Here is a 14,904-nt window from a genome sequence, read left to right as displayed (position 1 = left end):
CCAATTCCCTTCTCGGTTCTTATCTTCTTCTTGAAGGAGGTGAACTCCCTTGAAGTGAAGTGGTTCAACACAAAAATTAGCTGAAAAATATTCAAATAATTGCAACTGTCAGTTATTATTTGTATCAAAGTTCTTCTAAAAATACCTCATCAGCCACTAAAGCTGTGTTTGCTACATTGGTTTGAAAGAAATGGCAGGGACAGGAAGGTAAATGTAGGGAAACATGCCTAGAAAAGTGCATGGATTCCCTACCTTTTCTTTCAAACCAAAGACAGCCTAAGGATTTCATGCATCAGGGTTCTGCCATCTGTACAACCATGCTGATGTCATAAAACAACATGCTGACATAGCAGGTTCCTGTGTGAGAACTCAGAATAAAGGGAGAAAAAATTTTAGTTGACTTCTTAGATCAGTGTTCTGATACTGTGTTGTAATTTAGTGTGGTTTTGAGTTAATGTAATCAAAGAAGAGAGATTTCAGGGAAATGTATTCATGGCGTGATGCTCCATTCTATTTACATATATACCTAAATTTACAAGGTATGAAAAACGTAAATGCTTCCATTATTAAATATTAGATATAAGACAAAAACACCCTTTCTTTCATTCTCTAGACTACAATTTCCCACCACAGGTACACAAACCTGAATCTATCTTTATGTTTGCTATGCTTAAATGTTATATAATCTAGTTCATATTTTCATTACTAAGTTCTGCACTATATGCTTTGTGTAACAGTTTTGATGACTTTTTGATGGACATGAAGCAAAGTAAACGGAAAAATATTCGTCAAGAGAGGAAGAAGGTAAATGTAATATGAATGCTTCTTGAATTGGTATATTTTCAGTATGTAGATTCAGTTAATTAATTGTACGAAAATCCTGAAAATTTGACACTGTCAATTGTCATGCAACTGATCTCCATAACTGGTAAAACTATTTGAGTGAGATAAGGATATGTATTGTTAAATTGTATGGTCTCGTAATTTTTTTTTGATCAATACCAGTGAATTTTATTAAGGATTGAGAAATTGCATGGCAAAGGAGCTAAAAAATCTAAACTCCCTAATACACCAATGTACACCCAAACCTTAAAACAATTACAAAACAGCCCAAAACATAGAGTTTCTGTTCACCCCTTGCCTAGCTAAACCATTTGCCAATGAATTTGCACTTCTCTTTACCCATGTATAATGAACTTCAATGTCCTTAGTCAGCCACTTAAATTTCCTCTTTTCATTGCTGTAATTCAGAGCTTAGAGTTGTCCTCTTTTAGCCAGTTCACCACAATTTCAGAATCACCTTCTGTGATCAATTTTTTAATATGCATGTCCTAGACCCTTTGTATCCCTTCAAGAGCTCCTAGTATCTCAGCCCTCAAGGAATCTCCCACCCCAATTGGACCAGAATACACAGCTAACAGATTCCCTTTTTCATCTCTTATCACTCCCCCTATTCCAGAGGGTCCTGGATTGCCCATACCGCTGCCATCAGAATTCTGTTGGGTAAAGCTGTGAAGTGGAGGGTTCCAGCAAGAGCTTGAAGCCTTCTTAGCTGAAGCTGATTCTGCAATCTCCTTCCAATTTCTTAGCATCTCATCAATTGAATAATCTCCAATATTACTTCCAAGCTTCTCTCCTTATCTGAAAAAAATCCATGAATTTCTCTCATCCCAAACAGTCCAACAAACTGCAGCCCTAACACATTTCCACATGATCTTGGCCCTTTTTGTTGGCCAGTTAGGCATGGAAGTGAATAAGCTTTGCACATTCAAAGGGGGAGTCCACCTGCACCTAAATAGAGAAGTAAACCATTCCCAAATGACTTTAGCAAACTGTCAGGAAATTAGTAAATGGTATCCAGACTCACCATGAGATTTACAGAGGACACACCAGTGAGGAGACAAACAGCTATTGGGTCTTTTTCTTTGAAGTAAATCTCCTGTATTAACTCTTTCTAGAAGGGCTTCCCAACAGAAGCTCACAACCTTTGGAGGTATAGGTTGACACCTCACCTCTTTAACAGGGAAGGACAGTCCAACAGAAGAAGGTTGTATTAGGGCCTTAAATAAAGAGGCACAGGTGTAGGAACCCGAGGGAGTGAGTGTCCAAATTCTATTGTCTGCCTTTGTTGTCTCTAGGAAGACCCCTTCAAGGATGGATAATAAGGCTGAAGTACATCCTAACTCTGTGTCCCTGATATCTCTTCTCAAACCCAGGTTCCAGCCGAATCCAAAAGGTGAGTTAGAAGGTACAAGGAAAGAGGAAACTGGTTCATTTTTCAGTATTTTGTATGGTCTCATACATATTAAGTTGAAGTATGTCATTAGAGGTATTTCATATTTCAGTATTTTGTAATGTACACAACATATAAATGGTCTAAGGGCTGAGATGCCTAACTGATTTTTCTTTTCCCCAAAATTGTGAATTTCTTCCCCTCTGTCTTCTTGGGATGGGTAGACTGGATATGGAAATAACCTTTTATTCACTTTATTATACTTATGAAATCTGAACAGAAAGACAAGTTGGTATTGGACGAGAGATCTTGGGTTAGCATACTGCATGAAGTTTTGAGATGGCTGACCTTTTGTACATGAATTGTTTTTTTTTTTTTGTTGTTTTTTTCTAGTTATTTTGTGGATCATATCATGCCTAGAAAAGGATCATACTTCCTAGAGACTTGTCCTTACAAAAATTGGAAACTTATTATCTTTTGATCCTTGGAATATTTCTAGAACTACAGAATCAATCATGAAGCTATTTTTAGAAAGGAGTGTAAGCCAATAGGGATTAACTGGATGGTTCCTCCTCATATCTAGTACCAGATTCATCAAACCATCTGCTGCCCTATTATTTTTCTTGTACATCTGTTGAAATGTTACCCCTTGAATACATATGCACAACTGCCTCCATTCATCATAGACTCTCCAGTTAAGCTTTGCTGAATTACTGAGTGCATTCACCGGTACCAATCAGTTGCATTTCAGGATTAAATTATAGATTTGCCTGCCAATAGAGATTCTTTTTTTTTTTTTTTACTTTTTCATTTTTAGCTCTGCAACATGTCAGATCAATTATACATTTGAAATAGCTGAAATTAGACTTCTTTCTCATTTCTCAATACATCTTCACTGCTGCTTAGGCCCAAGTTGTCTCTTTCTGCACCACCAATATTGAGTTTTACCTAACCTGTCTGTTTATTAGGAAACTATTAGCTGAAGCTTGGCTTGTTCTGGCACTAACTTTTATGTGGTTGTTTTGTGCATCAACACAGTAAATACTGCTTGGAACAGTCACTGTTTGTTTTCATTGTGTTATATTGTTGGTAGAGGAGTAATTTGAAATTTTATATTGGTTAAGAAAAATATCAATTATGAAACATAATTCCCTTGTGCAGATTTCTGCTCAAAACTTGAGAATGAAACGACTTCGTGGAGATGAGATAAAGGTATTTGGTGTTAATCTTGTAACTCATAGTTTCAGATATTTATATGATTACAGTATCACTGGTCTGGTTGTTCAAAATTTCTGTCCTGTAGGTTTGCTGCCTACTTGCCTTCCTGTATAAAGATTCTATATGAGGAAGGTGAATGGATCCCAATGGATTTACATCCTTCACTATAGTCCAGCCATAGTAACTACCTTCTGTAGTGGGTCCCAACCCAGAAAAAGAAACAAATAATGGGAACTAGTCTGTTGTTTAATGAAAATGAGTTTCACAGATAGAATGGATAGAGTTTAGGAAGAAGAGAGTATGAATCCCATCATAGTTTTCAAGGTGCCAAGGTGAGGCTAGGTGACAGGGGGGTGACTTGTTGCCTAGTCGCCTAAGTGGATGCCTAGGTGTCGCCTATGCGATGGATTTTTTTTACATGAGTTATAGAAAATCAACATATTCATAAGAAAAAGAAGAAAGGAAAATTCAAAAAATATGGGGGGTTGAACCCCTTACTTAGTGGTTCAGCTTTTGAAGTCTTTGAGGGTTAAATACAGCATTTAGCAATGTTTGTGTTGATTAAACCCTAAAAAGTAAGAAGATAATAAAAAGAAATTAGTATATACACAAAATGAGTATTTTAGTTTAATAATATCTAATTTATAATATAATCTCATAAAATTAAGAATATAAAAGTATCTTATAGCACAATGTACAAAACTGCGTGGCGATTAGGCGAGGCAAACCTCCAAGGGTGCCTTGTTGCCTAGGCATCACCTTGGCAACTATATCCCATGCTTCAGTTGACTTGTTTTATTAAATTATGAAGAGAATAGGGATGGAATCATAGTTATCCATCCAAAGAAAAGAGAGAATAAAGATGGAAAGTTAAAATACTGCCCTTGTATGATTCAGTAAAATTAGATCTATTATAATAAAGGTCTTCAAGTACACTCTTCAGCTGAGTTTTACTTACAGCCTTTATCAACATATCTGCCAACTGGTCATCAGTCTTCATAATGGTAGGAAAGTTTCCTCGGAAGTAACTTTTCTTTTGATAGTAAAGAAAATTTGATAAAAGAAAAATAAAGGATACAAGAAAGGTGGTAAGAAATCACCTGTAAGAGAAAAGAAACAACTGCAGAACACCTCAGCCTCCCCAACCAAAGTTCACCCATTACAAAACCCCTTAACATCTGAATCATGCCCAAAAAGTTCTTCCGTGCGTTTATGAAAGATGATGTTACCAACAACTTTGTTGCAATCAATAGAAAAAAATGCAAAAGTAAAAACAGCTGACAAATACCAAAGCTAAAAACAATGAACCACTAAAATTTCTCTAAACAGGATACACACTGAAAAGCTTTGACCTTCTGTTCTAGAGAGCTTCACTTACTCATCTCACTCATCCTCATCATCTTCATCATCATCCAAACCTTATCCCAACTTTATGGGGTCAACTTTATGTATCCTATTTTGTCATTCCATTCTATTTAATGTCATTTCCATTATTAAGTTATTGGTGCTTAAGGCTGCACTTGGAAACGATGAAAATCCCGGTTCAGTACATTATTGCACCCCGGTCCATAATTGCACGTATTTGGAAACGTTGTAAAAACACCCCTAAAATCGATGTAAAAATGCAAACATGTCAGGATTTACATCGATCTTGGGGTGAAAAACTACCTCAATTTTTTCGAAGTAAAATTTCACGCTCTTCTTTCATTGAGGGAAACAGGTCAAGGGTTTACCCTTATCCACCAGAACGGTGGTTTGAGTAACGGCTATTTTCCCATATCGTCATAGCGTTTGAGATCTGAGAGTCCGATAATCTGTCTGAGTGTTCGAGCATCTGACTATGCACAAGGAAAGTGTCACACTTACTCTTGCTGCCTAGAAACTCATGGCTGGAGATTCCTAATCGTTGCAGCCAGTGATGCTGTGTTCGACAACATGGATTTCAACATCGAGAGAGGAAAGGCTGAACACTAGGACAATCTGGCCAGGTACCTATCTGGGTACAACGATCGAGGGAGGGTATATCAGACAGCTACTCGGTGCCCTTTTCCCGATGGTATCTCAACGATGCCCTGAATATCGAGCTGTTTGATTATATCTGGGTTCAGTTCTATAACAGCCACCCCTGTCAATACAGCTCCAGTAACACCGATAGCCTAAAGAGCTCTTGGAACCTGTGGACTTCAAGCATCTCAGCGAAGATCTTTCTAGGATTGTCGGCATCCCCTTGGGCATCTGGGAGTGGCTTCATCCCTGCGAATGTATTAACCTCTCAAATCGTTCTGGTGATTAAAAGGGATCTCCAAGGTATGGAGGGGTCATGCTTTTGGTCTAAGTACTTCAATGATAGAAGTAGGTACAGTTCCTCCATTATATGGGTACAGCTGTACAGTTCCTTTTGGTCCATGTCTGCTCAATGAATAGGGACGCAAGGATCAAGGGTGGAGTTATACTTGTTTTCTTTCAGATTTTATGGTGGTCCTGCAAGAAATCCAGCAGTTAGAAGGCCTGGGATCCATTCAATACTTTTTTCATTGGTGTAAGTTACCAAATACTGGAAAAAGTCTCCTGATTGATTTACATCATTGGTGCCAAATGAGAAAAGAGTAAATCAAACATAAAATAGTGAACCCATTTCTATTTAACAAAACCGGTAGAATGCCAATTTACACCTTACAAATTAGCATTTCCTTCGTTTCCAAACGCAGCCTAAATCGTTTCTTACTTCTACCCATGTCCTTTTTGGTGTACCCCTATTCCCTCTAGCCCCTTCTACCCATCTCCTTTTTGGTGCCAAATGAGAAAAAGTCTTCTATGCATGGGACTAAACCATCCTAATCTACTTTCTCTCATTTTGTCACATATTGGAGCTACTCCTAGGTTCCTAGGAATGACTTCTTTTCTGATTCTATCATTTCTAGTTTTTTCACATCCATCTCAGTCTCAATATACACATTTTTACCATACTCATTTTCTTGGACATGTTGTTTTTTGATTGACCAACACTACACTCCATGCAACATAGCTAGCCTTACAAATTATTTTGTAGAATTTTCCTATTGATTTAAGTGGTATTCGTCTATCACATGAAACTCTAGATGCACCCCTTCATTTTTACCATCATGCTCTAATTCTATGGGTGATGTCCTTTTAAATGTATCCTTTGTTATGAATTATCTAACTTCGTGAGCATGAGTTTATCTTACACCATCGGTCCCAAGCTCAGATAAAGGAGGGTTGTGGCAGGTTGGCAGCCAATTGTTGAACTTTCATGATCATAGATCTTGATTTGTCTTTTTGTGTTCATGCTAGGGTGTTTTCTAGAAATGGCACACTACATGTTAACCCGAGTGTAGTGTTAAATAGGCAAGATGCCAGGACGGTTCCCAGAAGTGACCTATCACAACAATGCCTTGTTGTTGTGTTAAATAGGCAAGGGTTCCTGTATCCTTCTAGACGGGGGTGGATAAAGAAACCATTCCTAGAAACATGTCTTTATTTGGTTACTGGAAATGTAGGAAAATTAACAAGAAAGATTATGAAATTAGTAGACACTATGAAGAGAAGTAATATTGCATGCTTACAAGAAAATAAATGGAAGGGTAAAAAAGCTAAAGAAATTGATGGTAACAAACTATGGTACACGGGAGAAGTAAATAATAGAAATGGAGTAGCAATAATAGTAGACAAGGATTTAAAAAAATGAAATTATAAATGTTAAATGAATTAAAGATAGAATAAGTTTTAATTGGACTTGTTTTAGATGAGGAAATCATTAACACAATTAGTGCTTATGCATCTCAAGTGGAACCAGAGGTTTCTGCATGAACTGACTTACCACATTAACCGCAAATGAAATGTCTGGCCGAGTAATGGTTAGGTAGTTCAGTTTACCTACAAGCTGCCGGTACCTACCAGGGTCTTCAAACTCTTCACCTATATCACTGCTCAACTTAGTGTTTGTTTCCATAGGTGTTTCAGCTGGTTTAGCACCTAACAAACATGTTTCTTCCAACAAATCAATGACATATTTCCTTTGACACAAGTTAATACCATGCTTAGACCTTGCTACTTCTATCCCCAAGAATATTTTAGTTTACCAAGGTCCTTTGTCTGAAAATGTTCCTGTAGAAAGGTTTTCAACCTATCAATTCCCACTTTATCATTCCCGGTAATAACAATATCATCTACATACACCACCAAAAGGATCTTTCCAGCCTGTGAGTCATGACTGAAGATTGAATGGTCAACTTGGCACTGTTTCATACCAAACTTCTTTACCACCTCACTGAACCTACCAAACCATACTCGAGGAGACTGTTTAAGTCCATAAATGGCCTTCTTTAGTTGACACACCTTACCATCCTCCCGGTGGTTGCTCCATATAGACCTCTTCAAGCAGATCACCGTGTAAGAAAGCATTCTTGATATCAAGCTGATAGAAGGGCCAATCATACATAACAGGAAGAGAAATCACAACACGAACTAAACCAATCTTAGCAACCAGGGAGAAGGTCTCTAGGTAGTCAATACCATAGATTTAGGAGTACCCTTTGGCAACAAGTCTAGCTTTCATCCGCTCTACACTACCATCAGGTAAGTACTTAACAGTATAAACCCACTTACAATCGACAACCTGTTTACTAGGAGGAAGAGTTGTGAGGTCCCATGTATGATTATGAGTTAGAGATGAGAGTTATTCTTCCATTGCACGGCGCCGCCCTGGAGAGGCAAGGGCTTCCTAGACATCCTTAGGGACAACAATAGAGGATAACAAGGAGATAAACTGGCGATGGGAAGCAGAAAGTTGAGTGAGAGAAACATAATTAGAAATAGGATGAAGGGTACAACTACGTTTACCTTTCCGCAAGGCAATGGGAAGTTTAAGTTCAGATACTGGGGTTGGGGCTGGTGTGGGGACAACTGTCGGATCTGTTGACGATGATGGAGCTGGAGGAGGAGCCGGTACATGTTGGCGATGTGTATACACTTGACGAATAGGTGGCCGTTCAATAGGTGGTGGTACCGGAGTCAAGGACTTGGTCACAGCTGGAACAAGAGGAACAAAATCCGCAATTGGAAGAGGAAGAGGAGGAAGTGATGAGGAGGAAGAAGCATCACCTGACCTCAAGAAAAACGGAGTAGACTCAAAGAAAGTAACATCAGCACACATAGGAACGTTAAGAGATAGGATGATAACACTTATACCCTTTCTGAGTCCAGGAATAGCCAAGGAAGATGCACTTAATGGATCGTGCATCTAACTTGTCCCTTCTTGGCCCCAGATTATGAACGAAGCAGGCACACCCAAAAACCCGAGGAGAAAGAGGAAACGGAGACAAGGTAGGAAACAAAGTGGTGAATGGAGAATGACCATCAAGGATAGACGTGGGCATCCAGTTAATCAGGAAGCAAAAAGTAAGCACCGCATCACTCCAAAAAGGTTTGAGTACATTCATGTGGTGCATGAGGGATCGAGCAATTTCCAAAAGATGATGATTCTCTCTCAGCCACCCCATTTTGTTGTGGGGTGTAGGTACATGAAGTCTGATGGATAATGCCATGTTGGTCCAAATATTATTGAAATGATGTAGAGAAATATTCATGGCCATTATCGGAACGAAAAATTTTAATGTAGACACCAAATTGGTTGTGAATTTCAGCATAAAATTTTTGGAAAATGGAAAACAATTTACTCATTTCTTTCATTAAATAAAGTCACGTCATCCTTGAATAATCATCAACAAAAAATGACAAAGTATTTATATCCATTGTATGACATTGCTTTATAAGGACCCCAAACATCTGAATGAACCAAAGAAAAAGGACTTGACATACGCTTATCAACCCTAGGACTAAAGGGAACACGATGATATTTCTCCAACTGACATGACTCACAATCCAAAACAAAAAGATGACTCAATGAAGGAACCAGAGACTTTAGAACTTTCAGCGAAGGATGACCAAATCGATAGTGCCATTGGAGAGGAGAAAGAGATGACTAGAGAGCTGTTGATGTACTTTCACCACCGTCAAGATAATACAATCCACCAATCTTCATCCCCATCTTGAGATCCTTAAAAACACACGAAGAAGGGTAAAAAGTAATAGAGCAATTAAGAGACTTGGTCAACTTACTAATTGACATAAGGTTAAACGGAAATTTAGGGACATACAAAATTGAGGATAAGGGTAAAGGGTCCATGTTAACATTACCAACACCACAAATGGAGGATGTGGAACCATTAGCAAGGGTAACAGATTGTGATGTTGGGCAATGAGAGAAGGAAGAAAACACACCTGGAGTTCCGGTCATGTGATCGGAGGCTCCAGAGTCAATAATCTAGGGATTGGGTGTGGATGCCAGACAAGCCATACTTGAGTGTGCAAGAGTAGCCGTGTTCTGTTGAGATGTGGTATGGACAAACTTCTCATACTCATCACGGGGAACACTCATCATCTCCTTCCCGGGAACATCTTTGGATGTAGGGAGCATCTAATCAGCTAAATGGCTCTCTTGTCTGAAGCTACTGTCACTGGTCATGGCATGATTGGCCCAAGTTGAAGGTGGACCATGCAAATCATAGCAATAATTAATGGTATGTCCATCCATACTACATTGTGTACATCTCCTCGGGCTCGAACTACGTCCTCTGCCACGGACTGCCTCTGAATCTCGACCTCCAGTACGACCACTACCACGGTTATATGTAGGTCCACCACCACCACTACGGCCATATACCGGTCCACTACTACCACTACGGCCAGACTGAGCTCCCCGAGCTCCACCTCTAACACCACCGCCCCTTGATATTGCAAAGGCTGATCTGTCGGAAACACTGGAGTTCTCGGTAGATCCAATAGAAATCCTCCTAAGTTGAGCAAACACCTCTTCTAAGGAAGGGAGAGCTGATCTTCCTAGTATCTGAGCCCGCACTGGTTCATATTCAGACTTCAGCCCTACAAAAAATCGAGTCACATCTAGTTGCTCTCTCTGCTGTTGCTGAATTTTGACATTAAAGGTGAGGGGGTGATAAACATTCAACTCATTACGAATGTTTCTCATACTAGCATAATACTCCTCAAGACTCTGATTACCCTGTTGCAAATTAAAGTATTCCTAATACAGCTGATATACTCTAGTTGTGTTGTCTTGACCAGAATACAACTTCTTAGCATGCTCCCACACTTCCTTGGCAGTATCAAGAAACATGAAATTCACATTAATCTTGGGTTCCATACTGTTCCATAACCATGTGATAATCTGTGCATCTTCTTGTTCCCAGTCATCATACTCATGAGAATCAGTGGAGGGTTTTTCCTCCCTTATGTGTTTCACCTTCTTCTTTGCCTTAAGAAAGACTTCTATAGATTTAGACCAAGGTACACAATTTTCTCCATTCAGTTTAATAGAAGTCATCTGAACATTCAGGTAGTCAGTAGGGACCATTACACTAGTTTTACTGTCACTATTGTCTCCCATTGCTGAATTCTGTTATTGCTGAATTTGGCACACTGCACACTAAACCACACTGTTGCAAGCACTTATTATTGCTGAAAACTGCACTCTCTACACCACAACCCTACCACATGACTACCTGAAAACTCACCACACTATTTGAGGATCACTCCCCCTCAAATCACACTGAAATTTGCATAAACCCTAACACACTACAACCTGAATTCCCACCATACAATCTGAAACAAACTTATCATTTGATTCACGACAAAAAACTGCATAGAAACTTCTTACCTAATCACCAGAAAATCAGACCACATTAGGCACCCACTGCATCACACGAATCAGCCCTCTTCTCTTCATCGATTAGGGGAGGGCTTCTTACAAACCACAACAACCAACCACGAACTACACGACTGGAGGCACAGAAACCTCCAAGGGAAGAGGGCGATCACTCCTTTTCAGCTCTTTCCCTTATCTCCAACTGATGGCAAAGAAAACAAGAGAAAACCCTAGACTGGGTGCGCAAAGAACATAATTCTGGGCAGTTTCGATTTGCTCAGTTTGGCTCTGATACCATATTAGAATTCGGTCTACCCTTTAATTCTATTAGAGTGATAACAACAGAAATAAAAGAAAGAGGAAAAGAGAGAGAAGAAGAGGAGAGAAAGTTCTGGTTCGAACAAGAGAGAAAATCAGTCTCTCCCATTCGGCCAGATTTTTTTTTGTATTTCTATTAATCTGGAAATGACACCTTTGCCCCTACTTAAGTGAGGGACATGAGATCTAACATAACTTTACACATCAGCAACTTCAACATAAGCATAAAGACAAAAATACCCCTGCATAGTCGACATTAACAACTGATGAGGTTTATATGTCACTTTCACCAGGTATGTATGGTAGGAAAATGCAGGGCAAGGTATGCAAGATGAAGAAACCTTTTTATGGCCTCAAGTAATCCCCACAATATCTCAAGTTTGGCTATACATAGAAGCAGTTTGACCATACCTTGTTTGTGAAGAGAAGAGGCACTCAGTTTACCTTCCTCATTGTTTATGTTGATGATATTGTCGTTATAGGGAGTGATATAGAGGAATTTTAGGCACTTAAGGAATTCCTTAATTTAGAATTTGAAATTAAGGATTTAGGGGAATTGAGATATTTCCTGGGAATCAAAGTTGCTAGGTCTAAGATGGCATCTTCATCTCCCAACAAAAGTATGTGTTAGATCTTCTTACAGAGACGGGGAAACATGGTGCCAAACCTATTTCTACACCTATTGATGCTAACCATAAATTCTTAGCTGATGGTGGTGATAAGAGATCTACATCGGGTTATTATGCCTTGGTTGTAGGGAACATTGTCTTCTGGAGGAGTAAGAAGCAGTCAATAGTAGTAGCCAGGTCTTCGGCTGAGGCAGAGTACATGGCAATGGCACATGGATTTTTAGAGTTGTTATGGCTCAAGTCACTTCTAGAGGAGATGGGTATTACACATGATAAGCCCTTAATGCTTTATTATGATAATCAGGCTGCAATCAGCATAGCTAACAACCTAGTTTAGCATGACATGACAAAACATTAATTAAGGCCACGCTTGCTAACTTACCCATCTTTTTCATGTCGGTGTTTAAAATCCCAGTGAATATTGCTAACAAATTAGAGAAGTTAATGAGAGATTTCCTGTGGGAGCTGGGAGAAGAGAAGAGGGACCATAGAGTTAGCTAGGAGATGGTGTGTAGGAGTAAGTCGTGTGGTGGTTTGGGGCTTGGGAGTATTAGGAGAAGGAATATGACTCTGCTGGGGAAGTGGTTGTAGAGGTTTCCTATGGAGAAGGAGAAGCTATGGGCTAGAATAGTGGCAAGTATTCATGGGCTAGATCACAAGCAATTCCCCTTGGAAAGCCATTCATGACCTGCTACCAGTCTTCATTACTAATATCAGGTATGATTTGAATTCCGGTAATTCCATAAAATTTTGGGAACAAACCTAGGTGGGGAGCGTCCCTCTAAAGGATCAGTTTCCGTCTTTGTATGCTCTTTCTGATTTGAAAAATGAGCCGATCTCGTCTTTCACCACCCCGTCCTCTTCCACTTCTGGGATTGGGTGGAACTTGGGTCTAAGAAGGGATTTGAGGGACTCAGACTTCGACTGTATTTCGAGCCTTCTTGCACTTCTTGATAACGTTGTCTTAGACCCCACTAGGACGGATTCTAGAATTTGGACACCTACCCCCAATGGCATTTTCTCTTATGCTTCGTTCTTCAAAGTCTTAAGTCAGTCCACCAGTCCTACCTTGTCCCCTTTCCCTGTTGGTGAGGTTTGGTGCAGAGCTATACCTCCTAGGGTTGGTAGTTTTTGTTGGGAAGCCTATCTGGAAAGAATCAACACTGGTGATCTACTCCAAAAGAAGGGACCCAATACTTGCTTGTCACCTCAGTGGTGTGTTCTGTGTAAAGCAGATGGGGAGACTGGTTTTCACCTAATGGTGTCTTGCCACTTCGCGAGGTCATTGTGGGATTGGGCTTTCTCCTTATTTGGGTGCAGCTGGAATCCCCCATTAGACATGCAGGGCCTTTTCTCACATTCCTTTTTCAGGTGGCGGTTAAAAAGGGGAAGGACAATGTGGAGAGGACTAAGGGCTGCAGTATGTTGGACACTGTGGGAAGAAAGAAACTCCAGGTTCTTCTCAGAAACTCAGAGAGGAACAACAGATCTGAGGGCTATCATACATTTTAGGGCGGTACAGTCACTGAAATCTTTGGAAATATTCACAGATTACACTGTGGATGACATGTTGAGGAAGTGGGGTGAAATTGCAAATTGCACGTAGACCAAGTCAGTAACGAGTGTGGCTTGGACCCCCCCACCTAGTGGATTCTTGAAATTAAACTTTAATGGATGAAGGGATGGGATATCCATCACATGGACGCCCAAGTCTTGCGGAATGGACTGGGCGAATTTCAAAAAATTTCTCCCATCTTTGATCCAAAAAAAAAAATAAATATTTTTCAAGGATCAATCTTGAACCATGAACTAAACCAGATCTGAACCAAAAGGAGTAGGAGGGAGGATGTACCTGATACGGAGAAATAGTATCTCCCAATGGAGGTGTTCACGCCCAAGGAAGGATCCAAAGACTGCTCCCACTGAAGATGGCGCAGTGCAGGATGGAGCAAAATCAGCAATGTTCTTCAAAAGAACTTGACCCTTCGCAAAAATCAACTGGATGGCTTGTGAGTATAGCTCCAATCAATATTTTCCCAAAAGATTGGTATCAAGATCAGATCTTGATTTCTCCCAAGAACTGGAGACCGAACTGAAGGTAATGGCGGCGGCAGCAAGGAGGCGGCAAGAGAGATTTTGCAGAGGTTGCAAAAATCTCTCTTCTGTGATTTCAGCTCTGAAGACAAGAGTCTTAGGTTGCATGTCTAAAGGCTGCCACCCCCTCCTCCTTTTATAGATTTAAAGGGATCATCTCCTAATCCTATTAGGAGCTGCTGATCCAAATAATATTTGGATTAGAAGTCCCTTTAAGTGATAAGGGAGAACCTTTATCTTATCTGCAGATCAGATCAGCCATCTCCTAATCTAATTAGGAGGCTTCCAGATCTAAATCTTATTTAGATCTTGGACTCTCTAAGTGGATAGGGTCTAGGCCTAATCCTATCAGCTGATCCATCTCAGAATTCGCCCCCTTTAATTGACTGATCAAATCAGCCCAGTTCGAAATGGGCTTAAGGCCCATTTAAGGTTATGTACTCAATTAGCCTTCCAAACTGCTGCCCAGTTGGGCTTCCTTGTATGGCGTGGGACCCAAACATTGATCTACACATCAGCTACATGGGTTCAGTCCAGTCTTTGTTACAAGGCCTGGCCGAATACACTGTTATGGACAGTGCACCCCCTGAAACCCATCTTATGGGCTCTATGGGCCCAACACTTACCCTAAGTGGTCCCTGGGCCAAGCCACCTTGTAACACCCAGGGACT

General features: G+C 40.0%; 1 protein-coding gene across 4 annotated transcripts in view; it reads left to right on the top strand.

Moving 5' to 3' along the window:
* Positions 1 to 14,904, top strand: part of LOC104610180 (acyl-CoA) — a 110,046-nt gene that overhangs the window by 45,758 nt on the left and 49,384 nt on the right. For all 4 annotated transcript variants that reach the window (XM_088887950.1, XM_088887951.1, XM_010276690.3 and 1 more), the window contains 2 exons: positions 738 to 804; positions 3,395 to 3,445. In XM_088887950.1, the coding sequence (XP_088744076.1) occupies positions 738 to 804; positions 3,395 to 3,445 (118 nt within the window). The remainder of the gene's footprint in view (positions 1 to 737; positions 805 to 3,394; positions 3,446 to 14,904) is intronic.

The sequence above is a fragment of the Nelumbo nucifera genome, chromosome 5 (assembly GCF_055504915.1).
Source record: "Nelumbo nucifera cultivar China Antique chromosome 5, China Antique-T2T, whole genome shotgun sequence".
Lineage (NCBI taxonomy): Eukaryota > Viridiplantae > Streptophyta > Magnoliopsida > Proteales > Nelumbonaceae > Nelumbo > Nelumbo nucifera.
Note: the sequence above shows the minus strand (reverse complement) of the source record. Positions and strands in the feature narration are given on the sequence as shown.